The sequence below is a fragment of the Salmo trutta genome, chromosome 19, assembly GCF_901001165.1.
Source record: "Salmo trutta chromosome 19, fSalTru1.1, whole genome shotgun sequence".
NCBI lineage: Eukaryota > Metazoa > Chordata > Actinopteri > Salmoniformes > Salmonidae > Salmo > Salmo trutta.
The window spans coordinates 22,372,077-22,398,611 of NC_042975.1; the positions used below are offsets into that span (position 1 = coordinate 22,372,077).

The window sequence follows — 26,535 nt, forward strand, 5'->3', positions numbered from 1 at the left end:
TGCTTTGTCTTCAATGGATATTAGAATGCTTTAATGTTACATACTGGCATTTGTGTAATTACATATGAGTTGTATGGCTATGGGTGTATTGACCAGATACTGTGTGTATGGAAGTACAGATGTTTATCAAATCATTCCGAAATGTGTGGTCATGCTATGGTTGCTGCTAACGTAGGCTGTCATTGTAAATAATGATTTGTTCTTAACTGAATTGCCTAGTTAAATAAAGGTTTAAAAAAATTTATAAAAACGTTTTAAAAAAACATACAAATAGCCTCATGAGAAGAACATGCTATACAATATTGTCATGCCCACTAAGACTCCACAGCAAGCTATCGTGACTAACAGCAAAGGATGAGAGAAAATTTGAGTATTACATGCTCGTCGGGTAAGCCTCAAAATGACATTGACAAATGCTAAACTAATGCTGATGATAAACTGATGCACGATCAGCATCAGGATTAGCACGAAATATCAGGACTGTGTCAATGTTATTAGAGTGAATATGCATAAAGGCACAGTCACAACAAAAAATACTTTATTCCAAAGCTTAAACAGACCTTTCTTAGCTGGAGAGTAGATCTAAGTCGAAGAGAAAATGGTGGCGTGGTGTTGCATGAGCGAGAGAGAGATGTCTTTATTCTTTTGGAACTTGTGTGAATGTAATATTTACATGCCAATAAAGCCCCTTGAATTGAGAGAGAGAGAGAAAGTAACACAATGGCCTTGGTACGGGAACATAGTCTTGTTCAGACTTCAAATATCATTCTATACTGGAGAGTGAAAAACTGCTGCGGCTGTGCGTTTTTCTCTTCTTCAAGTTAGAGAGTGGATTGGTTTGACCTTGTCGTCTGAAACAAGAGAGCGTACCAGCATCAAGAGTGGATTCCATCTCCATGCCATCTCCCTCCACTATTTATTTCACCATGTCTATCCTAGTGGGCTTTTAACCACTAAGCAGATTGATCAACTTCTCTGGGGAAGTAAACTCAATCTGCACATCACCCAACTCCCACAAATCACTTAAGTACTCACTTGACTGACATTCTGATGAAAGATGGGCCGAGGGGGACAAATAATTTGCACAGGGCTAACATTGTTCAAGATTTAAAAGAGACACTAGCAATTTAGCGCAACTTCTCACAAACGGAACAAAGATCATATTAAACCTTTTCTTTGTGTTTTCTAAGTAATCAAAATATAATTAAAATGTGGTTAAACACTATTTTTAGAACACAAATTCACTACATCAGCTAAAATGTGGCCCGTGGAGGCATTTGGCAATTCTATCTTGGTTTGACCTGGGAAAAAAGTTCAATTTCAAATCTCCAGGACAACAGGCTCAACCCCCCCCCCCCCCATCAAGAGGTTAGAGGTCAATTGAATAATTGTCTTCTTCATTCAAGCACATGAGAAAGCCTTGAGGTCAACACTCCCCAACGTACATAAGACTAATTGATACAGCTAGCTTGCTAAACATCCCCCCACACAACTAGCTAGCTTGCTAACCCCCCCCCCCCACACACACACACATACCTCCAGTGCACTCTCATGGCTGTTATGACACATGAGGTAAAGTATGTGAGAAGACTCTGCTTTCATCTCCCTGCGGGGCAAACCTGAGCATAAAACACTGATGACATCTTAGCTGAGTCGGAGTCAGACATTTTGACACTGTGAAAATTCTCTTTAATTTCCACCTGAGGAACTTGAGAATTAATCAGGCCTGGGCTGCCTATCAGAACATAGCACCTCAAATCCTTATCACACTGTGAGGCTAAAAAGAGAAGATTAATCCATGCACTGGCTTACCATTTGAAATCACGGCTAAATCAACCCCCCCGCTTCAACTCAGCCCCGCAACTCTCTCAAATAAAACTTCTGACTTCAAGTCTCCACGGCTGGAAGGAGCCTTTCACATTGTAATTCCAGTACAGTGGCTACTATAGAAGTGACCGCCATCTGAGAGTTTAGAGGGTTATCAACCAGAGGTAGTAGGACAAGAGGAGAGGCATGAGGGGAAAGAGAACCACCAACATTCTTATTCCTCCCTCATCTGCAATTCTTTTTACCAGACTGCCCTCCCCTCCCTCTACACTGAAGTGTGTTGTTTTACAGCAGCCCTCCTCCACCTCCTCCTATTCTCTTTCGCCAAAGCCTGGGAATTTATTTGCAAATGGGCATTCCTTTCCCTATGTTAAATTGGGAGAGGGAAGGGGGCGGAGAATGGGTGCTTTCTCTCCAACCGCCTACTCTTTGAGCCGGGGTACAACAAAAAGTGGCACTTGCATGAAAATACAAACAGTGGGTCGTAAAGCTATGGTCTTCAAAATTGAGCTTCTGTTGGTTGCGAGTGACTAAATAGGCCAGGGTCAACTCTGGAAAGGAAATTGCTCTGGTGTTTTCTTCTCCCTCTTGGGGCTAGAGGGTTTCATGACCGGAGGCTCTCTCTCTGTCTTTGAGAGGGGACTTAAGGCGTCTGCATGCTTCCCATCCGAAACAGTTTGTGCGTAATATTATGAAAACATTTTGTGATGTTATGTTCGTTTTGGTCTTCAGCAAGGGTTGTTCGTGCACACATTTTTTCTCGAGGCAAGCCGAAGTCGGTAGCCGAAGTCAGTAGCCGGAGTATACTCCCCTTTGTTGGTCATTGGTCAACAGTAGGGTTTCTTCAATTAAGTGTTTGTCTTCATTCAACGATGCCAAAATTTGCACTTGAGAAATAATGCACCAAACATCTTATTTAGATGTAAAATTGTGCGCCTAAGATCTCTTCGGCAAAAAACTGAAAAATTACTGACAGATTTCTTTAGTTATCTTAGATTACTTCTGACTATTTTAAGGAAGTGTATATGTAGCAACATTTTAAAAAGTGTTTTTTTTACATTGGATAAAAGCAGAGACACAAAATGATATTTCATAAAATGGACCCATTCGTTCACACCCTCTTAAGCTTTAGCCCCACCCATCTCTTTAAGGGTTGATCCGAGCGTTCTGTCCTAACAACAGCAGTCAAGCACCAAAGTTAACTGGCCAACGTTGGATAGCTTGCTAGCTACTTCCAGACACAAATGAGAGAACAGATCACTGACCATTTTACTCGCATAGCAGAGCTGGTTAGGCTGTTTTTATGTTATCCAGAGTGTTGGTGACTGCAACTGTGCTGCTGGCAACAATTTACAGGGCGAATTTACTAGCTACGTCTATCAACAGTTGTCACAGTGACATTCTATTGAAATGGTTACTTGCATAGTGGAGTCTTTCGTTAAGACATAGGTAAACAATGAACCATACCCTGCATGAATGTGCAGGTAGCTAACCAACCAGGTTCAATATTAGCTAGCTAACATTGGGCTATAACTAGCAAAGCAAATGGCTCTGAGATACAACTAATAAGATCATACACGTAACGTTAGCTAGTTAGCTAACAGTACACTTGAAATGAAAATGACTTCCTGTCAAAATTAGAAATGTGTAATATCTGAAAATGTAGCTAGCAAGACTAGTTTACCGTATACATAATTTAACCTCACATCTTGCTGACAGTGCATGTTGGGGTATTTATTTTATTTTGTAATTATAAAAATAAGCTGTTACCATGTTCTAACATATGTTTCTGTTTCAAAGTTGTAACAAATGCACTCCATGGATAAAATTGATTGTACACTTGAATTTTAATATTTTTTGTTTTGTTTTTACATATAGCCTACAGTAACATAAACTAAGGCAAATACTATTGTGTGTGTTATTTGAACAACAAAAACAATTGTATTCTAAACATTACCAAATGATCATTTTTGCGATAGCAAATATTACATTTATTAATTACATTGTTAGAATGTTGCAGTAAGAATGACTGCTCATTAGCTTGAAGGGGGGGTCCCTCGAGGCTCAGCAGTTCTAGTATTAAGGAGAAAACCCATTGCACCGAATGACGGTCTACTGTTCATCTGCTGTTCGTTCACCGAGACATGTAGAATCGGTTTGCACTTGGTTTGCAAATTACCTGTACTCTGTTCAGAGGTGCTAAGTACTCTCGGCCGGCAAACACTACCAGTGTGTCCGTACCTTTAGAAGCCTCAAATGCAGAGAGCTTGCCTACGAATTGGAGCAGGTAAGTGATATTGAACAGCAAGAATCTGAATGTAGGCATACATTTATGATGTACAATATACCACAACCCCATCCATGAATTAAACTCATCATCCTTTTTCTAGGACTTTATTGATTCAAGTCATTCAAGAAACGGCAACATCTATCATGTTGGCCACATCCTTGGCAAGCCAACATTTTTATTGTGATTGTGTTAAATTGTGTTTGTGAAATAAAGATAGACATAGTTTTAAAAGGTGGTGGTAATATTTCATTCAGTACAGAAATTAGTAGAAGTGGAACATATTAACCCAAGGGGGCTCAACTTACCCTATCCTTATTCTCAATTTACCCCATACCTGGGTTAAGTTGTTCCAAGGGACCACTTTGTTTTCAGTAATGTTTACATGAATTCTGATTTATATACTGAAATATACTTAGATAGCTTTGTTAGAAATAATACTATATTTCCCTTGAAGTAGTGATGCTGAATGTAAAAAAAAAAAAAATGGGTCAACATGCCCCACTCTCCCCTACTAACACTGTCAATTGTACATGAGAGAGGGAAAGGAGGAGGAGGAGGGAGAGAATAGATCCTGGAATCATAAGCGAGATAGTGATGCTTCATGTGCTGAGTGTTCCAGGGCTTGTCACTTTGCATGAAGGCTACAGCGATACACAAGCCACCCTCAAGTCTTACCTCTGCTTAACTCTTTCTACATTTGATCCCACTGAAAACTAATTCAGAGAGATGCTAACAAGTATTTTCTTATTTCTTTATAATCATTAACCAAACAACAGCGACATCTGGAAAACAACTTTGCAACCGATCACGTTTCACAAAGAGCTGTCTGTTTCAGACTACAGGCAGTCATTTTTACTTAGCGTGGAGGCAGTGGTGTAAAAGGCAGATCACTAATAAATTGTCAGTGGAGCAACAGTGGAGCCCCTGCTTAGCTGTATCATATCACTGGGGCGTGTGAGACTGTATCCCAGAGTGAGCTCCTGGTTTGGGGGTTCCACTGAGACCAGCCCACCACCACCACAGCTGGGGGAGATAGCATCAGTTTTCTGTCCCACACAGTGGCACAGTCTCAGCATTCTTCTGGATTAGAGACCCCACCGGAACTAAAGACACAGACATACACGTGTGCACACACAAACTGCCCCTAACTCATATCCTGTCTGACCCACATATCCCCACAGAAGAGGAAAGGGGCCCAAAGGGAACTTGGTGGATATTATCAAGGCATATATTGAATGGTGTAGTAGGGGAGATATCAAATGTCTGGCTGCAGAGCCTGTTCCTGCTATCCGCAGCCGATTAAGTCAGGCTAACATCCCTATGCTCAGTCAGAGGCCCAGCCTTGATCTCTTTGTGCATTTGGCGCTTAGCGCCTGCCTGAACAACAAAAGAAGAAAGGCAACAAGGCAAAGTATGCAACATAGCTAGTTTTAAACTCACTCTGCAAAATTCACATTAAAGATGTACTCCTTAGAGTTTCTTATAAACTGGCAATACTGCTTTACAATACAAGGCAATACAAGGCACTAGGGATGTGTCCTAGGGATGGACACAACAGGAAATGGAGCAAAACACCAGCGGAGGAATTCGATGTGGAGAAAGATCTTCCCTTCTCGTCTGTACCTACTTCTCACTACTTCTCCCATATTGACATTCCTATTTGAGACTACAGGAATATTCAGTGGAAATCTGACAGGAACTTATCCTAATGACAGATTCCAAAGTCAAGGAATCGATGACAGCAGCTGACGAATTCTCCCCTACTCTGAAAGGAAACCAGTCACCTTGAGAAACAGAGGACGGTAAATTATGACTCAAACGATTGCCTGAGCCTTTTGAAGTGCTCAAGTCTGCAATGTCTGGCACCTGAGAAATACCAAATGGTCTCCCTGCCAATTTGTAGAATTCTGCCAGCTGCTTCGGGTGACAATTAGACTTCGGGAGGGCGCACACTTTTACTACGCATATCATTTTGGTTGTTGACAGTCAATTTGAAAATTTAGCTGCACTTTTGTGGCACCACTACCTGAGCTGCTTCAAAGCTGCATGACAGACAGACAAGTCCTTCAACGAACAGACACTTTTTCACAAGTAAATTGTCTGTTTTACCTACTGCTCTGTCTCATCTAATGAAAAGCAAATCTCTGTTGTTAGACTTCAGAGGATGGCTAAGGGGGAAGAGAGAAACAGAAGCGTGATAACTTCACTCTATGTCCAATCCTCTTTACCGTATGACATATATTTATTGTTTATTTGTGACATTTTCATCTGACCTTCACCAGAATGCTGAGCAATTATAACTGTCCACTGAATACTATACTGTTAATGGAAATGGAACTAAGATAAAGCTACTACCAGTACAACAGACAGACTATTGTTGTTGGCAAATAAGACTAGCTAGGAGTCTATTCTCTAATAGTAGTAGTAGTAGTAGAGTGACGGGAGATAGAAAGTGTGAGTTTAGTTAAATGACAAAGTCAACAGTGGAGGTGAGGAAGTGTGTCTGTGTGTGTAGCCAGAGTCATTAGACTGAGATCTCCTGATGGGAGTGTACACATGGCAGTGGGCCAATGCTGTTTGAAGTGCCCTTCAGAGGGGTCTAAGTTGGCCACTAGTTTACTTAGCGGGGAACTATCCAAATACAGCTCCATATAAGAAGACTATGATTAGGTTGTATTTATTTGCACCAAAGGTACCGTCAGTACCGTTGAAACTATTTCTTTAAAGTTTTCAATACATTTTAATATTTGTAGTGTCGTGTCTTTGGGTACCATTAAACTGAAGATATGTTTATCAATTAACTCCCTGTAATTATTATCACGCGATTAAACTGATTAATCGTTTAATTGTAATTAACTAGGAGATCGGGGCACCAAGGAAAATATTCAGATTACAAAGTTATAATTTTCCAAATATAACTTTCCTATATTATAACATATATTATAGTATAGGCCGATTTATCTTCTGGTTTAAATGGTGTATTTTACCTCGCGTCCAGTCTCATTCCAAACGTTGTAAATTGTTGTATCTGCACGAACCCAGTCTTTACTAAAATCATCCATACATCAATTGTCTTAAAATCATTTATTTACTACACTAAGTAATTAACAGAAAACATACAAACAGTAATTATCGTCACAAAGGATTGGTAGAGTAATGTGCCCTAATGGGCTAAACAGGCAGGGCGGCCTGTTTTGTTCAACAATGGATCATAAAAGTTCAGCTGAGGAGGTACACAGAGTTCATTAATATTAACAATTGATATGCTAATCCTTTGCACATGAACGCTCACTCATTCGGGAACTATTGCAATTAATATATATTTACGCTCAATGTGTCGTCGGGATCCTTGTTGAAGAGTTCTGTTCTGTTGGAGAGTCTCTCTCTCTCTCTCTCTCTCTCTCTCTCTCTCTCTCTCTCTCTCTCTGTTAGAATGGATCTTTCAGAGCGACATTCATTAATGTCGTCATAGAATGATGTTTCGTTGGTCTTCGCGTTCGATGATATAATTTACTTAGCTGCAGACTAATAATTAATATCAAAGACTTGTTCTTATTCTGTCGGTCTCGATAGTCTAAAAGTTAACCACGTGGTGTAGTTCACTTTCAGTAGAGGAATTGGATGGTAAAACCTACTGGCCAACTCACTAATGGAGTGGAGGCCTGGTCTAAAGAAAGTAAATCAAGGTGGGGGGGGTTTATAGGTGACCCTAGAACAGGCTTGTCAAATGACGCCTGGTCCTGTCTGTGTCCCTGGGGGGCGTGCCGATGACTGAGTTAAGCTTGGTACAGAAATCCAATTCTATCACATTGACATCAGTACATAGCATCTCAATGTATTACAAATAGCTTTATCCTTATTAATACATTTTATACAACCATTATGATGCAAGTCTCATCGCTGAGGCTATTATATAAACAGTTATGGTAATATGGCTATATTGTCTCTTCTGAGTATCACAAAATTGTACCAAGCGGACCAGTTCGTAGCTGGATTCTTCACCAATCTTCCATACCTTCTCCAGAACACAAATGTCGCTCGGTTCTCCAATTCTATGAGTTGGAAGAATTTCCTTTGTCTCTCTATGAAACATGTGGCAGGAGATTCTCCTCTTAGAGTTTTTACAACCCTTTCACACAGGGCCTGGGTGGTTGGGGAAGGTAGGTTGGGGGATGGTACAAAGGGGAGGGGGTCAACTGTCCTCCCTGTACCCGAAGAGGCCAACGTCATGACAGTAGCTATTTTTTAAGTAAATGATTGCAGTCAACTTGTGCAATGAGTTATGAGATAAAGGTGTTCGTGTTCGTATTTCACCTGTCACATTATTTTACATTATGAAGCTTCCATGGTTCCCCAGAACAGTTGAGCCAGTCACGTATTTGTTTATAAATAGCACAACTGGATAAAGCGGTAGCAGGTGAGTCCAGCTGTGTATTGACAGTGGTCGCGTTTTATATTGAAAGTCAACTGTGCATTTTTCCTTCTATAGAGTGATCAGAGACGTGCAAATACAGTTGAAGTCGAAAGTTTACATACACCTTAGTCAAATACATTTAAACTCAGTTTTTCAAAATTCCTGACATTTAATCCTAGTAAAAATCCCCTGTCTTAGGTCAGTTAGGATCACCACGTTATTTTAAGAATGTGAAATGTCCAAATAATAGTAGAGAATGATTTATTTCAGCTTTTATTTCTTTCATCACATTCCCAGTGGGAGAGAGGTTTACATACACTCAATTAGTATTTGGCAGCATCGCCATTCAATTGTTTAATTTTGGTCAAATGTTTCGGGTAGGCTTCCACAAGCTCCCCACAATAAGTTGAGTGAATTTTGGCCCATTCCTCCTGACAGAGCTGGTGTAAGTAAGTCAGGTGTGTAGGCCTCCTTGCTCGCACATGCTTTTTCAGTTCTGCCCACAAATGTTCTATAGGATTGAGGTCAGGGCTTTGTGATGGCCACTCCAATACCTTGACTTTGTGGTCCTTAAGCTATTTTTACCACAACTTTGGAAGTATACTTGGGGTCATTGTCCATTTGGAAGACCCATTTGCGACCAAGCTTTAACTTCCTGACTGATGTCTTGAGAGGTTGCTTCAATATAACCATGCTTCACAGTTGGGATGGTGTTCTTTGGCTTGCAAGCCTCCCCCTTTTTCCTCCAAACATAACGATGGTCATTACTGCCAAACAGTTCTATTTTTGTTTCATCAGACCAGAGGACATTTTTCCAAAAAGTACAATCTTTGTCCCCATGTGCAGTTGCAAAACGTAGTCTGGCTTTTTTATGGCGGTTTTGGAGCAGTGGCTTCTTCCTTGCTTAGCGGCCTTTCAGGTTATATCAATATAGGACTCGTTTTACTGTGGATATAGATACTTTTGTACCTGTTTCCTCCAGAATCTTCACAAGGTCCTTTGCTGTTGTTCTGGGATTGATTTGCACTTTTCGCACCGAAGTACGGTCATCGCTAGGAGACAGAACGCGTCTCCTTCCTGAGCGGTATGACGGCTGCATGGTCCTATGGTGTTTAAACTTGCGTTCTATTGTTTGTACACATGAATGTGGTACCTTCAGGCATTTGGAAATTGCTCCTAAGGATGAACCCCTTGTGCCCCCTTGTGTACTAAGTAGGTAATACCGTAAATTCCATGGTGAGACGGACGGTATGACGATATGAAAGTCTGAATACCGCCCAACCCTAATACTCAGTATACCAGAGAAAACATGTGTTTTTATATGTGTGTTTGTGTGTGAGTGTGAGAGTTAGGTTACATGGAGGAGACTACTGGGTAGTTTGGTTCATCAGGCCCTAGTCTACGCGTGAAGTTATTGAGGGATGATCATGTTTTGGTAATGTGAAGGTAGGAATTACAGAGTATAGAACCTCTGTATCTGATAGAAAAATGACTATGTGAGGTGGGGAGATTATGAATAACAAAGGTCCAATGATTGAACCCTGTGGAACGCCACAGGATATCTTAGTAGATGGTAGATGCACTGGTAGATCCACAACCATTTGTGTATACAAATTGTTCTCATTCATAAACATAATTATGTAGCCATTTATATGTATAATCATTAAAACCATAATGCAATTCAGCAAGTCATATTTCATGATCAACAATGTCGAACACTTTGGATAAATCGAGAAAGGTCTATTTACAAGTTGTAAAAGAGCCATATTAGTGCAGTTTTTACGAACACCAGTTTCTCAAAAACATGGTACATTTTACATTTAGCAGACGCTCTTATACAGAGCGACTTACAGTAGTGAATGCATACATTTCATTTTCATTTCATACATTTCTTTTTTTCTTCGTACTTGGCCCCCCGTGGGAATCGAACCCACAACCCTGGTGTTGCAAACACCATGCTCTACCAACTGAGCTACGGGGAAGGCTATGGTAGTATAGCTATTAGTCAATCATTTGTAAAAGATCTTGGATCCCCAGATGTATAGTGGGGGTAACTTTGGCTATTTTTTTATCTTGAGGAACAATACCAGTTCGCATTGATTTGGTGAAGATATTCTGTACTTTAATCGAGGAAGACACTGAATTCACCAAAGAGGTACCAATCTCATCATGACCTGCCTCTTTAAGTTATCAATTACCTCCATCACCTGCATTACATCAGATGGATCAAACTGAAGCAGAGAAGGGAAATGTCCATTAATGTAATCACAGGGATTTCCATATATATTTCTGATTTTCTTTGTCAGAGTGGAACCCACATTCACAAAAAAAGTTATTAAATTCACGAGATAACGTCAGGATGATACCGGGCTGAAGTGGTGCACAACACAACCCCACACACACAAACACATAAGACTGATAAATAGCTAACAGAATGGCTACACAGACTATCTGAGTTCACCCTTGTATTTTATTTTTGCTCTTTCTCTTTGCACACTCAGAAGGCTCTACACACTTATGCATGCTGACACTCCAGCACACACATGACATGCACACACATTTATACTGACTCTACACACACTCACATACAATCATCATTCACACTACTGGTACACTGTATCATATATCCTGGCGCCTAGTCACCTTACCCCGAAACATATCTACCTCTATCACTCCAGTTTCCCTGCACATTGTAAATATGGTATTGGAAATGGCTTCTTACTTCTCGTGTTCTTCTTATTTCTATTTCTTGTGTGTTTTTGTTCTACCTTATGTTATTGTTAGTGCTACATTGATATTGATTACCACATTGTTGGGTTTGGAGCTTGCAAGAAAGGCATTTCACTGTACTTGTGCACGTGACATTAAAACTTGAAACACACCAAGAGTATTGATTGAATTTGAAAACACACAACCCCACATAAAATTGGCATACATCCACTCATGGACAAACACATACAGAGCAAACACACAGTGCATTCAGACACATCTACACAAAGCAAACAAACACACAAACTGTCTTCCATTTGACTACCCTAGACATGCTGCCTCTCTGTGTGACTCCCTGACAGACAGACAGGGGGGCCTTGTGAGGTCTGGGCAGGGCAATGGGGGGTGGGGGGGGGGGCTGTGTGAACAGGATGCCTGAGAGGAGTAGGACAGCTCCTCTACTATGTTCCAGTGCCCACGCTGTCTTCATCACCACAGTGCCGCGCAGCCACACAGGTCACTCCCCCTGTGTCTCACATATGCTCTCGCTCACTCACTCACACACACACACACACACACACCATTTCTTATAAAAGGGCATTTTCAAAACACTTGGTGTTACATGCTGTAGACAGTGCATTAAGGATGTGCCCCATGCCAGGGGGCAACAAGGGCACAGAGAAGTCAAGACTCCTATCAGGAAAAATTGTGTTGGTTATGGGCATATGGTATAGGTTAGGGGTTATAGGTGTAGGTTTAAGGTTTCAAAATTCCAGTAAAATTCCCTGGTTTTCCAGAAATAGATGAATGTGTATTCACAAACACATAACAGAAGGACTGCAGATATTGCTTAATGTTGCATTAACACAGCAATAGCAGGGAAAACATCCTATTTACTTTGCCATTTCATGCAAAGAAAACTATTAATTTGCTATTCAATCATTTCAACCGGTATCTATGAAATTGAAAACACTTTGAGAGCCTCCGCAGACAAAATGTGGAGGGGTGAGACTTCCAGAGTTTGAAATGTCTTCTTCCTCAGCCTACATCACACTGTTCTGCATATAACTACACATAGTCCTCAAGTAGCAGAAGTTTAACGGAATATGCAGAAAATGTTGTTGACAGCTTGAGTTGACAGTGACAGGATAAAAATCCATTCTATGAATTATATTCCTATGCCGACAGCAACAGGACATAAAATATATTCTATGCATTGTATTTCTATGGTAAAACTGAAAAAATACAGAGAAACACAAAGCCGTAACAGTCATACATTGTCACTTTCGCTCTTTTTTCTCTCTCTCTCTCTGTCCATTTTAGTGCATGACCAGCGCTAGGGGTCAGCGTCCACGCAACGTTTTATCAACGTCCATACAACCACTGGACTACTGGAACTAATGCCTACGGCCATTAAGCCGTCTGCGACTTGGGGCCCCGGCCCAGGGGCCCGTCAGATTGATGCCACGCTGGTATTGTTGAGGGCCCTGTGGCCCCTTTTCACTTCGGACAGCCGCGCTGGAACACTTCAAGGTCTGGAGAGAGGTGTTGTCCGCAGTCACTGTTAAAAAAATGTCCCCTGTGGTTTGGTTTGTTTCTTTTGATGACCGGATGAACTGGATACCTCAGCCCTATCTGACAGTGGCAAAGAGGTTAGGGTGCCTCTTTTTAGCCCTCGGAATAAGAATGTGTCCGACCTTCATATTACTTTCTGCCTCTTGATGGGTATTTTAGTGTGTGCTTATGATAACGGACTTTGGCTGATGACAATTAGCAGACACATGAGGAATATCATGATCGTCTTTAATAGTGAGAGTGATTTAGATTTTGAACATGTCTTTATGCTTGGTTAGCTGAGTCATGCTGATGGATGATGATGGTGATGGATCAACTCTACAGCTCATGCCAACGCTTCCCAAGCTATCGACAGTTTGTTTGATCTGCTTGATAACAGACGAAGAGAAGAGCGATGAGGGGGACTGTTAGTGTGTCAAATCAAATCACATTGTATTTGTCACATGCGCAAAATACAAAAGGTGTAGGTAGACCTTACTGTGAAATGCTTACTTACAAGCCCTTAACCAACAATGCAGTTCTAAGAAAAATAAAAGTTAAGAAAATATTTACTAAATAAACTAAAGTAAAAAAAGTAAGTAACACAATAAAATAACAATAATGAGGTTATATGCAGGGGGTCGCGGTACCAAGGCAATGTGCGGGGGTCCAGATTAGTCAAGGTAATTGAGGTAATATGAACATGTAGGTAGGGATAAAGTGACTATGAATAGATAATAAACAGCGAGTAGCAGCAGCGTAAAAAAAGCAGGGTCATTGCAAATAATCCAGGTAGCCATTTGATTAACTGTTCAGCGGTCTTATGGCTTGGGGGTAGAAGCTGTAAAGGAGCCTTTTGGACTTGAAGCTCCGGTACCGCTTGCCGTGCGGGAGCGGAGACAACAGTCTATGACTAGGGTGGCTGGAGACAATTTTTAGGGCGTTCCTCTGACACTGCCTGGTATAGACGTCCTGGATGGAAGGAAGCTTGGCCCCAGTGATGACCTCGGCCGTACGCACTACCCTCTCGCACTACCCTGTGTGTGTGTGTGTGTGTGTGTGTGTGTGTGTGTGTGTGCGCGTGTGTATGTGTGTGATCTGAGAGGCAACAGAGAGCAGGGGCGTCATGCACCGCAAAAATCTAAGGGGGCACAAAGTACGTGAGGATGGCTGGGGGGCGGTCCTAGTTGGAGAATGTTGCATTTTTCAAACACCTGAAACGGCTTTTCTTTTTCCTGCAATCTACAGCCTTAATCATTATACTTATTTCTATGTAAAAAAACAAACAAAAAAAGTGTATTTGTCTGCATATCTAAGCATACTTCTTGAGCTGTCTGTTTACTCCTGACTTGGGTAAAAGATTGAAAGGAATGTCAGTTTTATTCAGTACATTTAGTGATGTCTTGCTTTTCTAAAGGCTACCAACCTTGCCAGACAAGCTAGCTACTCTAACTTTGGTAGCTAGTTATGAGGTTGGGAGATTGAGAACCTATCTGGGCTAGCTAAACCAACTTCATAAAATTGCTAGGTGGCTAGTACTATTACAGAGAAACAACAAAAACAAAAATGAAATATAATAATAATAATAATAATCTGAGGGGCACGTGCCCCTGTGCCCCCTATGGGCATGACGCTTCTGACAGAGAGGGTTCTGACTGTGTCTTACCTAACGTTCTCCCTCTGTCTTCTCACTGCCTGTCTCTCTGATGTGTCTCGCTGTCTGTAGATCTTTTTAGATCTTATCAAAGTGACGATTTTAGATCAGAACCGAGATGATTAAGGTGTCTGGTGTCCTCACTTGGGGATGCGGCTCTCTGTCTACTGTATGTTTTATGGGCTGGTGGCAGTCAGACGTCTTAGACAGTGTTTACAACAGACAAACAGGAAAAGCCTGGTCTATGGTAGGCTAGTGAGGGATCCCTGTTACCCATCAAAAGTCTCCATTATTCACATCACCATTTAGGAAATGACTCACTGAGTAATGGTGATGACAGATAGATGCATAGCTTAGCTAGTGGTTTCTATTGTAGCTGTACGCACGCACTCTAGACCCATAACATAAGCCATTCTCCACCCAGGCCTGTTCTGGGATGTATGTACTGTAATTACATCAAAGGTTTGATCCTGGCTTTTTGGCCTCATTTGGCATGTTTGGGGACAGTCATGAGAAAACTGACAGCTGTTCTGAGGCCATTTTCCAGTGACTTTAAAAGGAGCCGAGCAAACACATGGCCCTCTCCCATTCAGTCATTCAGGAGACTGAAAACAGGGTTGACAAACTAGCAACTGGGTTGATTGAACGTCACCCAACTGACAAACTGAAGCCAGGCCTTGAAACTCGACCCTGGCCCCCATTTAAGGCTCTTATCAGGTGTGAAAAAGTGATGGGCGATAGCAGGATGGACCTTCACCGCATAGCGAGAATGGTTGGTGGAGACTTTTTGTTGAAAGGTGACATGTACAGTGGAAAACAGCTTGCATCTTAACATGGACACTTAGGATAACAATTATATTTGGACTTAGAGAGGTAAATCTGGTGGAAAATTACATTGATTCGATTTGAGGTTATGGGAACATTGAATTAGGAAGATTTGACAAAGCTGTGAACGAGTGTGCATTCAATGTAGCCTTGTGGCCGCATTGGAGCATCTAGAGTCATTGAAGGAGTATTTTCCCAGATGTTGTCACGGTCTGGGTTCATAGCCTATGTTTACAGCCTCGTAAAAGCCAGCTCAGCAGTATAGGGCAGGGTCCCAGACACCATGCTGTCGGAAAATGACAAAATCCCAGTCATTCCTGTTAAATCGGCACCAGCATACGACCAGAAATCCTCCCAGTGGCCATACGACATGCAATGGGGATAGCGAGTTATGGTAACTTAGTTGTATGAATCAACAGGCTGCGTTTCCCTTGAGAACAATCCACCTTCTGTTACAAAACTCAGTGAAATTATACTGTGATTGGGACATACTGTATCCATCTTTATTACACACAACTGCAACATTCAGCTGTTCGAATTCTGGCCCTTTCTCCTCTCATTAGTTATTCAAGAATATAGCTCTTGAAGACAGTCACAACAGAGGTCAACATGTTGCCAAGGTCCCCATGCCATCCATTTTTCCTCTCTTAAGCTCGTTTGCATAATTTAAGTGGTGTCCAACCCAGTGGCATCACTGAAGAGTTTTTTCTGTGATTGTTCAAGCGTTGTCAAGGTGGCCTCATAGCCTAAACATTTCTCCCTTCACGGATATCTTTTCCTTATTTAAAAAGGTACATGATATATTTTCCTCATTTATAGGTACAGCCAGTAGCCTGCGTTTAGCTGAGAAACGGATGGATTAAGGATGCGCATCTATGGGCATTGTTTATAATGTCTTAATCAACTTTCTCAATTATCAATGTTTTGAGCAAAATACAACAATTTGTCATATTATCTTCTTATTCAAAATCACTCCACAATATTTTTTTACTAGGCCTATACCGAGTCGAGTGTAAGTGAATTCGCGTCTGTCACAGAAGCCTTGCGCGCAAAAATAATTGCCACATTTCGTTTCATTGGTTAATGGACCGAGAGTGTCACCAAAAACAAATGCATCACAACGGATAACACATTTATAGTCAAACACATTGAGCATAAAATATAAGAAATAGGAGAATTGTATCATGCATTGAACTTACCAAAAACCAAACCAATAAGCGCAATAAAAACCAATAGGGTATCCAAAGTGAAGCGAAACTCCATTACCCTCTGGTGTATGATAAAGTTGTCTTCAAAGGTATCCCGCACCAAAAAAATCTAAATTATCCAAATGGGGTATAGTCAGTCAAGTCTACAGAAGTGGCATCCGACAACTTTGGAAAGTCAGCCCCACATTTTCGGCCAATTTCCACCACCTAACCACTAGCAACATTACAACTGATTAAAAAAGCCTACATAAGACATTCTGAAGAATTCGTTCCTTTCGGCTTCTACTTATATCATGTATTCCTCTGATAATGTCCTGCAACAGGCGCGGAAGGATGGCAAAATTACGCGTCTGGATATGGTCGGCACTAGAATATGCGCTATTTTCTTAGTTTTCTCTGCCACTTTCACCGTATTGTTGATGGGAATGTTTCATAACTCCGTCCCTCTGTATTGAGAGTCAACTTCCTCATCAAAAAGGTATTCTTCTGATAGAGTATGTGCAGTTTAATTCTTGATAGAGACTTTCATCCTTTCTCTGTGTCTCCCATTTCCTCCTTACTCTTGAATGAACAGAATTACAAGTACTGTTATCGGCAAAACGCTCTCGTGGCTAAAGCCCACCCCCTAGCTCCTGTGTATAGTAGTCGAAACAGTGAACACTTAAAGAGACAGTGAATAAATATTTTGCATAACTTTCTTAGAACTGACCAAAATTACACACAAATTGCACACAACATGTTGCGCATTTCGAGACTGTAGGTATAATTACGCCAATGCCTTTACTTCAATCTAAATATATATAAAAAATACATGTTTCAATAAATAGACATAATAGTTGCATAAGTAAATTCAGTGCATACAAATCAATCAGGTATGGGAAATAAAAACGCTTAACTTTTCCATGACCCATCCAGAATTGAAAGCAAGTCTAAGAAGCTGTATATCTGTTCTATGTGCACTATTTCTATGCTTTCCCTTCTAAATGTTCTTTTAGAAAAATACAGCGTTTTAGATGGTACAATAATTCTCTACACAATGACTGCTTGTTTTGTCACATAATCTGAAATTAGGTGAACTATTTAAAATTTTAGCAACCAAGAAATGACAGAGTGATTTCTGCATATTGCACCTTTAAAATACGGTCTACAGATCAGTAGAATGTACTGGTCTCAACTAATTTCACAAAAATAGGTCAGATAGTGTCAAGATAATATTTTCACTTGAAATTTTATGAATGTCATTTATCAGTCAAACAATTTGTGTTAATTAGTAAGGTTGTAGGGAGATTTTGTATTGCCAGTTAGAGGGTTCAGTTAAGATGCTTTCAGAATGCTAGGCCTATAATCATAGTTTTCTATCTCTATGGGGTATGTTGATTCAAAATATTCACATCAAAATGCATACATTATTCAACGTGCATTTCATTTAGCCTGCCATAACATTTACCTTGAGATACTGGCATCAATCACGTGATCGTGGAATGAATTAAAATGTAAACGTATCATATGCCTTATATGAAAAGACACACACCAGGCTTCACAATCACATTGAGTAGGCATTAGGCCGATATGATGTTATTTACACAGAGCAGGGAATAAAATAGACCATTCTAGAGTCTTAACAAACCCCACCGTGCTGAGAAAATGTCACTATACCTATCTGAATGAGGGCTGTGTCTTGACTTGATGGAATGCGAAAGGCAATATTACATGTGCTTGGATAGGGGGAAACTGCAGAGTATAAGACTCGACAGAGCAGGACATAGTAGGACCCATCAAGTCCCGCGGTGGGCAATAATAACGGAGTGATTTGATAGAGTGCCGCTTGGCCAAATAAATATGACTTATTACAAAATACCCAAGTAAACGCGGTGCTTGACATTCATAGAAATGCTTCTGGAGATGGTATTTACTGATCTGCCTGTGCATAGGGACTGGGATGTTATCAGGATTCCTTGGTATTCTGGTGTAGGCCACCATTGTAGATTTCTCAAAAAAAGTGTTTCTATTGTAAATTCCTAACTTACAAATCCATGCATTCAAACACAATCTACACAATCTAACAACATTTAGCTTGAAATGCATCCTTCTCCTAAAGCACAAAAAATCCAAGGATAGCAACCCTAACTTTGAATACCCTTGATATCGCCCTCATGTTTCATGCATGTGCATGTTTAACTTAATTGCAAAAACTGATTCATTGAGCTCCAGTGCGTAATTGAATAAAACATGATGATGCAGTCCCTAAATACATTTTAGCTCATCTGTGACGGATGCCGCTAGTTTGGGGCCCCCATCAAACATTTGGCCAAGCTGTCAGCGAAATGGTGCAGTCAATGAATTTAGATGAATTATCCGGCATTAGATGTCGTATTATGGCTGACAGCTTATCAACATGGTTGGATGCTGTGTCTCGGCCCTAGAGGTACTTCAATTTTTAGCGGGTGATCTTTCTATTGCTGTGCCTCTGCTTCATTTGTCACGCCTTGCTGTTTGAAGTAAATTATCATTGTGGATTACAAATGCTAAAATGGATGAGCATGACCTTTTTGGAATATTTGACGAGACGCCTTTGGGGGTTCTCTCTCTCTCCCCCCTCCTTTCTTTTCGTCATTAGCATTCTCCTAACCTTTTACGTAAAATCTCCTAACCTTTGTCGTTAGTTCTCCTAACCACCAATTCTCCCAGTAATTCTCCCTTGTTGTTAAGACGTAACAGAGAAATACGTATAATACTATACATCCTCCAAGATGTATGATACGTTACGTCATCCAATTCGTATGATATTGTACAACCACTATTCCATTCATAATGTATCCTAACCTAACATGTATGTCATACATACCAAATCCTACGAATTGCCCTGAGATCTGGTTGAAAGTTCATTCTAGCCTTGAAAGAGTAAACCAGAAAAGATCTTCTCAGAATATTGTGAACTGAGATCAGAATGCAAATAGCTTAACTAACCTTAATTGCTTTGCGCAACACGGTTAGCCATGCATAATGATTGCTGGAAAGACAGACAGCGTCAACAACAACTTGGAACCGTATACATGAACCATACATACAACCCCCAGAACATCACACAACACACATGACCATCACATGGCCCGGCTCAGAAGTGACAATATGTCTAATATGGCTAATTAATCCAATGACTGTGGACTGGGTTTCAGCATGTGCCAGTGTATCATGATTTATTGCCCCAGATCAACCACTCACCATTAAAGCTGACAGCTCCAATTGGACTTTGGCCAAGCAAGTCTGTCGAGCACATAGCCCCTTGGTTGTGGCACTCCAAAGCAAGATCACATGTTATGTGGAATGTGGAAAATAGTTGTTTTGCATGACACAGCAATAATACAGAATTATTCAAATTATTGAAGTTCCATGTTTGTTTGTGCAATAGTTTGTTGCAATCTATTTCCTCTTAATTTGAGCTATGTCTTTTTAGCTTGTAAATGTTCACCCTTTCACAAAGGGCCTCATTGTTGTATATACTGCAGATCTGCCTCTGCCAAGCCTTGCCATTTCATTATTTTTCGCTGCTATCCAACAACTCAAGTGTCCACACATATTGCAGAGAAATCAAACTGTGATTGCCATGGAGACTGATCAAAAACGCTGCCTCAATAGTACTTGACTGCATTTCACAAACTACTCTAAACGTTTGCTGGAAATTATGTTAAGGCCATTGAGTTAAGTATATTATATGTAAATGTCATGAGCCACTCTTCAGTGTTTTGTTTTCCAAATTACCTGCCATTTTATTTATGTGTTTACTACATGACTCTGCAAGGGTAACATGTATAAAACAAATGTTTTGTTTACACCATCGCTTCATGCTAGCTACCTGTCATTTATTGAAAACTGGAAGCTTTTGCCTGTGAGGGGAGTCTTCCAGCTGTTTTTACAGCACCCAAAAACTGTTAATGGATTTTGTTACTTCTGGGAAAAGGTATGTCCAATTGCTACTGCTACTGCATAAATACTACAATGCAGGTTTTAATTGAGCCTACATTGGTGTGGTTCAGGACAAAAGCACACTTAGTAACCTTTATTTTAGGTGGTAACTGCACATCTATTCAACATTTCTGAGGTAAAAAAGTTAGCATCTCTCTGTGAAGATTTTGATAATAGCTTTCCAAAGCATTTATACACATTTTAAAGTATTCCCTTATTTACAAAGCATATAATTGCCGAACACGGGGCCCATTCAATTCATTAGCCCACCCAATATCTTTGGGGTGTAGTTATATTTGAACTGTGGTTCTTCAGAGAGAGCACAGTGCCTTTAAGGTACAGATCCCTGGTCGGAAGTCGACACTCGCCCAGCTGTTGCCTTGATTTATCCGTTCTTCCTCACAAACATACATTTTATTGTGCCAGTGAGTTGTCACTTTATGACTGTTATTTTAAAGTAGCTTTAAACTACTGGCATTCAAGATCATAATGGGAAGTCAATTATGTGGTTCTTCTAGCCACCGCACTACTCTAAATGGCTTGGAAACACAAAATTGCAAGTGCATTAAGATAACGTCAGCAACATATAGTACAGCAAGCCTCTACTGTATGTTGCCATTAACAATCCCTGGCATTTTTCTTAAGTGCATTATCTGATTGACCGGACATTGTAAAAGACAAAAATAACTCACAAAGAGCATTGTTTTTTGTCATTATGGGGACTTCACATGCTGGCTGATCTTGTCAGGGTAGAAATGTAAGTCACATATTTCCATGTAATGTATGGACATTTCTTGAAATGAATCCCATGCAAATCTGTTACTTTCTGTTTCTCACTATTCCATCTCTAATAAGCAAGCCCATATCTGTCAGCGCCTGTTAATGGAGCCGCTGGCCCTTTAAGGGGCTCCTCGGATTCTATTATAGATTAATTGATTAAGAGGGTGGCGCTGGAAAATGACAATATATCTCTTCATTGATCTGCCTTTCAATTAGATTGGCTGCTACCCAACCACCCTAAGGGAGGGAGAGAAAAGGAGAGGTAGAGAATAAGAGAAAGCAAGGGATGCTGTTCTGGGGGCGCCCAATTTCCTGTTTCTCTTGATTTGGTCTCTCTCTTTCGCTCTCTCTCTTTCTCTCTCTCTCCTTCTCTCGCTCTCTCTTTGAGCCTTTTTTGTGAGGCCCCAACGTTAATTGTTGGGCTGTGAAGCGAGAACGTCCCTCTGTTCTCCCGAGCTCCCTGTGAATAGGAAGGAAATTGGTGTATAGAAAAGGTGCTGAGACCCCAGCCTTCTGTTTGCCACCCAAATTATGATATGGCAGACGACCTGAGAGCCAAAGGCGACATTAACTCTTTGTCTTTCAATGGGATCCAATGGGATTTAACCATTAAAAGGGCAGAAATTAAACTGATTTCAACCGCTAATTGTATAATGAAGGATTCATTTTGGCATGCAAACACAGCGTTGGTTAGTTTGTGATTGTACATGACTGAGCAAACCATTCAAGATATGCATATCCCTCAAAGTATTTGAGGTTACAGGAAGTACATGTGTTGTTGATTAAATTGTGGTTGACGTCAGTGATGGTCGAGCCTGAATGTCAATCTATCTCAAGATGGACGCCTTGCCTGGTTCCACAGTCACAGAGGGTAGGAGGGCCAAAGCAAGCGCCTGCGTGCTCAGTAATTTGGCCCCAGACTGTGTGCAGGTCCTAGGCTCTAATGACGCGCTCCACATCCCCTCTTTCCCGCCCTCAACTTCTGCTGGCCAAATTGGAGCTCCCATCATTTTGTTTCCCTGGAGATTAAATGACTCTTCCAATTCCCACAGTCTGTGCCTGGGCTCCGAAAGGCGAGATGACAGCAATTATAGCCCCACACTATCCTAACAGTGATGGGGGAAAGCTGCTCCCACAAAGCTGCCTGTGTTTTGTCTGACTGCTACACTGAGGCTCTGACTTGATTTTGATTCTCTCCCAGTGTTAACAGGCTGCCCTGGTTTCCTAGGCTTCTGATTATGGGATGTCGGGTGCGATTTGTGCACAGCCATTCAAGATGGTTGGCCCTTTCAATACCTTTATTAACAGGGCTATAGGCTATAGGAAAGTATGCTGGCGCTCAATGTAGCCTTTTTTTAATAGCAGTGATATGGAGTATTCTTCTATATCTAACCCACTCTGTCACCACAACACATATGTAATTTGTACATGTAGCAATAATGTCAATGTTCCATAATGTTATGTACATATGAGTATCACCAAAGAATAACATACAACACCTATTTATCTGATGTCTGCACCTAATACAAGTATTTTCAATCATTTATACAACAATGCTTCCTATGGATAACTTTGAGTAAAAGTACATCTCTGACCATTTTCTCTTCGATTCCTCTGGATGTGAAGGTCAAGCCGTATGAAATATGCAAACAGAGGCTGCAAATGGCACCCTATTCCCTACATACTGTAGTACACTACTTTTGACCAGAGCGCTATTAGCCCTGATCAAAAGTAGTGCACTAAATAGGGAACAGAGTGCAATGTGGGACGTAGACAGTCAGTAAGAGGTTGAAATCGGAGTGGAAATTTCATATAGCCATGACTCATTCCCACACACTGGTGTTCATCACAATCACTTGGCAAGTAATCATCTGCACGCGGATCTGGCAATTTAATGTTTTGGGCTCTGATTGTTGGAAGCGAGCAACCGAGGCTGCATTCTCCCACAATGAATTTAGCCCCTTTCATTTCTTAACGCATGCAGAAAGAGAGCTAATGTTGGTTATTCCGGTTATTACTTCAGCCACGCTCAATAATGCAAATTGTCCATTGATATTTCTTATGAAAATCTGTATCATAAACAAAAACAAGTTATGCTTGGGAATTTGTGTGAAAGAATAATGAGTGTTTGCGAGGAGAATTTGAAAGGTTAGAAACCAAACTATTTCACTCTCAATAGTAAACCACTGCAAAGCTGTTCTCTGCATGATTCTTAGATACTGTTTGTATAAAAGTGTTTTTTATTTAAATGAATCAGGCACAGCACAGAGCCCTGGCCTTTGTGATTCAGCATTAAATTAAAACACCCTGTTTTTTTTATTTTTAATACAAAAAAAAAGTTTGTTCAGACTCAATAGGCAACTCAAGAGGAGTTAATGAGTGCATTTATCAACTGGAATAGCTGTTCATTTATCTCCAATTCCCTCTAAACTTTTGTCATTTAAACACTTCCAAAAAGATAGCAAGGTTAATGATTAATGATAAGCTATACAGTATAGCCATTGATTCTGGAAGAATATAACATAGAAATGCCTTGTGAACTTAGTTCAACTGTTGTACCCTGTCAGAGCCCAAAATATAAGCTGGTTTTACTCCATGGTTTATAAATAATGTCATTGTGAACCAACACTGTATAACTTTAAATCATGTTTGAAACTATAATTCTGGTCTCATGGATGGAAAGTTCTTGCATCCGTAGCTCTACATATAGTATCTATGCATTTAAAAGTGGTTAAATTTCTACAGCACCATCCCTCAGCTGTTTACCAAAACAAGTGGCGGGGTGCCTTGCTTTGTCGAATCTCAGATGGTCCCTTTAAAGTGTCTTTTTTTTGGCATTGACTTTAATACTGGGAATTTCAAACCATAGTTTGAAACTGTTGGTTTAGCAATAAATTGCTTTTGTAAATGACCCTTATGGAGGCTATGGTGAACACAGGGATCAGGCTGGTTCTATCAGGCTATTCATGAATGTTGAGATTGTAAAATCTTTAACAGGACACTGAAAAGGGTTTGGCACAAACAGGGAAAACCCTTTCATTCAAGGTTTATGTATTGAATTGAATATCATTTCTAGCCAACTATGCTACTATATTCTTCAAAGGTATCTCAGTGCATTCCCTCTACTTGAATGTCAGGTGTAGGAATGTGGCAAGTCTTCTGAAAGCAACACTACAGTTTCTCCTACTTACCTCTTTTTGAGGCTGTCAACATTCCCCTTCAACCGCTCAGGGGGAAAATGTGAGATGCTGAGTGAGATGATGGGTGAGCAAGTAAGAATTGTTCCGGGGTGGAGGACAAAACGTAGCAAAAGCTTGTTTAGTGGTGTGTGAGACCATCATAGAGACGGTAAACAATGTCACAGAGAGCGAGAGCAAAGTAAGCTACTACTAAGTAAAACTGCCATGGCAGAATGGATTAACAACGTGAGAGGAGAGGTTAGGCTATATACAGCGCCTTCGGAAAGTATTCACATTTTGTTACGTTACAGATTTATTCTAAAATTGATTAAATTGTTATTTTTCCCCTCATCAACCTACACACAATACCCTATAATGATAAAGCAAGAACAGGTTTTTTAGAATTTTTGCTAATTTATATTTCAAACAAACTTAAATATTACATTTACATAAGTATTCAGACCCTTTACTCAGTACTTTGTTGAAGCACCTTTGACAGCGATTACAGCATCGAGTCTTCTTGCGTATGACGCTACAAACTCGGCACACCTGTATTTGGAGAGTTTCTCCCATTCTTCTCTGCAGATCCTCTCAAGCTTTGTCAGGTTGGATGGGGAGCATTGCTGCACAGCTATTTTCAGGTCTTTCCAGAGATGTTCGATCGGGTTCAAGACCAGGCTCTGGCTGGGCCACTCAAGGACATTCAGAGACTTGTCCCGAAGCCACTACTGCGTTGTCTTGGCTGTATGCTTCCTGTTGGAAGGTGATACTTCGCCACAGTCTGAGGTCCTGAGCGCTCTGGTGCAGGTTTTCATCAAGGATCTCTCTATGCTTGGCTCTGTTCATCTTTCCCTCGACAATTCCTTCGTTCTCATGGCTTGGTTTTTGCTCCGACATGCACTTTCAACTGTGGGACCTTGTATAGACAGGTGTGTGCCTCCAAATCATGTCCAATCAATTGAATTTACCACCTGTGGACTCCAGTGGACTCCAGTCAAGCTTAATTTCAAGTCTCATAGCGAAGGGTCTGAATACTTATGTAAATAAGGTATTTCTGTTTTGAAGTTTTAATACATTTGCAATAATTTCTAAAAACCTGTTTTCGCTTTGCCAATGTTTTTTTTGTATGCAGATTGCTGAGGATTAAAAAATGTTAAATCCATTTTAGAATAAGGCTGTAACATAACAAAATGTGGAAAAAGTCAAGGGGTCTGAATACTTTCCAAAGGCACTGTATATATACTGTACCAGTCCAACAGGGTTTTAGGATAACAGCGTACCAGGGGATGCCTGTGTATGGTTGGGCCAATTATGTTGTAGGCTGGTGTTTTTACACACACACACATGCAGTAGTGTTGTGTGTAACTGCTAATTGTGCGTGGAGGGTATGAAAATCCCTTAGCGAGGGACAGGGAGAGTCCAATAAGTCACACACGCACACACACAAAATAATAGCCGAGCATTCCTCATCAATGTTTCACCTCACATCTCACCTCTCGTATACATATTTTCTGTCATTGTACTGCAGGAGAGCGAGGGTCCTTTATTCCTGTGAATACAAGGATGTTGGTGGATGGGGGTAGATACAGTAAGGGGTTGCTATGAAATGGCACATAGTCAGAAAGCCCCTGCAAATGACTTTGTGTTTCCCTCTGCAACAGGGGGAAATCAAAAAGATCACCTGTTCATTAGCCTTCTCCCCATATTTTTGTGCTAGTGTTGTCATAGCTAAACCTAGCCCCAGCTGAGGCTGTCAGGTCTGTGTGTGTGTGCGTGCACATGTATGTATCCCTCTCTCTCTCCCTCTTAATCCTTGTCCTTTCCTGCCTTTGTCTCCCACAATCCCCATGTCCTTCCCTCTGTGCTTTTAATCATTACATCAGGTCTTGCTTCTGGGGCCTGGTTCCCACTTTAATGTCGCTTTGCCTTTCTTTTCCCCCTCGGCTTGGGTTTCTCCCTGATTTACAATGGCCCCAGTGGCCTATGGGGAGGAATGGAAACGGGGGGGGGGGGGAGATGGGGGAAGTAGAGCCTGTTTTACTGTTCTCCTGCTCCCCTCTCCCTTTATTTATGATACCTTCAGCTCAGCCAGGGATGTGGGGTGCCCGAGGGAACAGTCTTGGCTTGGGAGA

At 40.9% G+C, this 26,535-nt stretch overlaps 1 protein-coding gene across 2 annotated transcripts in view; it reads right to left on the reverse strand.

The window, feature by feature from the left end:
* Positions 1–26,535, reverse strand: part of robo3 (roundabout, axon guidance receptor, homolog 3 (Drosophila)) — a 248,478-nt gene that overhangs the window by 135,939 nt on the left and 86,004 nt on the right. The window contains exon 1 of one of the 2 annotated variants that reach the window (XM_029700136.1): positions 16,473–17,052. The exons of the other annotated variant lie outside the window; for it this stretch is intronic. Coding sequence (XP_029555996.1) covers positions 16,473–16,536 — 64 coding nt within the window. The 5' untranslated portion in view covers positions 16,537–17,052. Of the gene's footprint in view, positions 1–16,472; positions 17,053–26,535 lie in introns of those variants that run through there. 2 annotated transcript variants of the gene reach the window in all.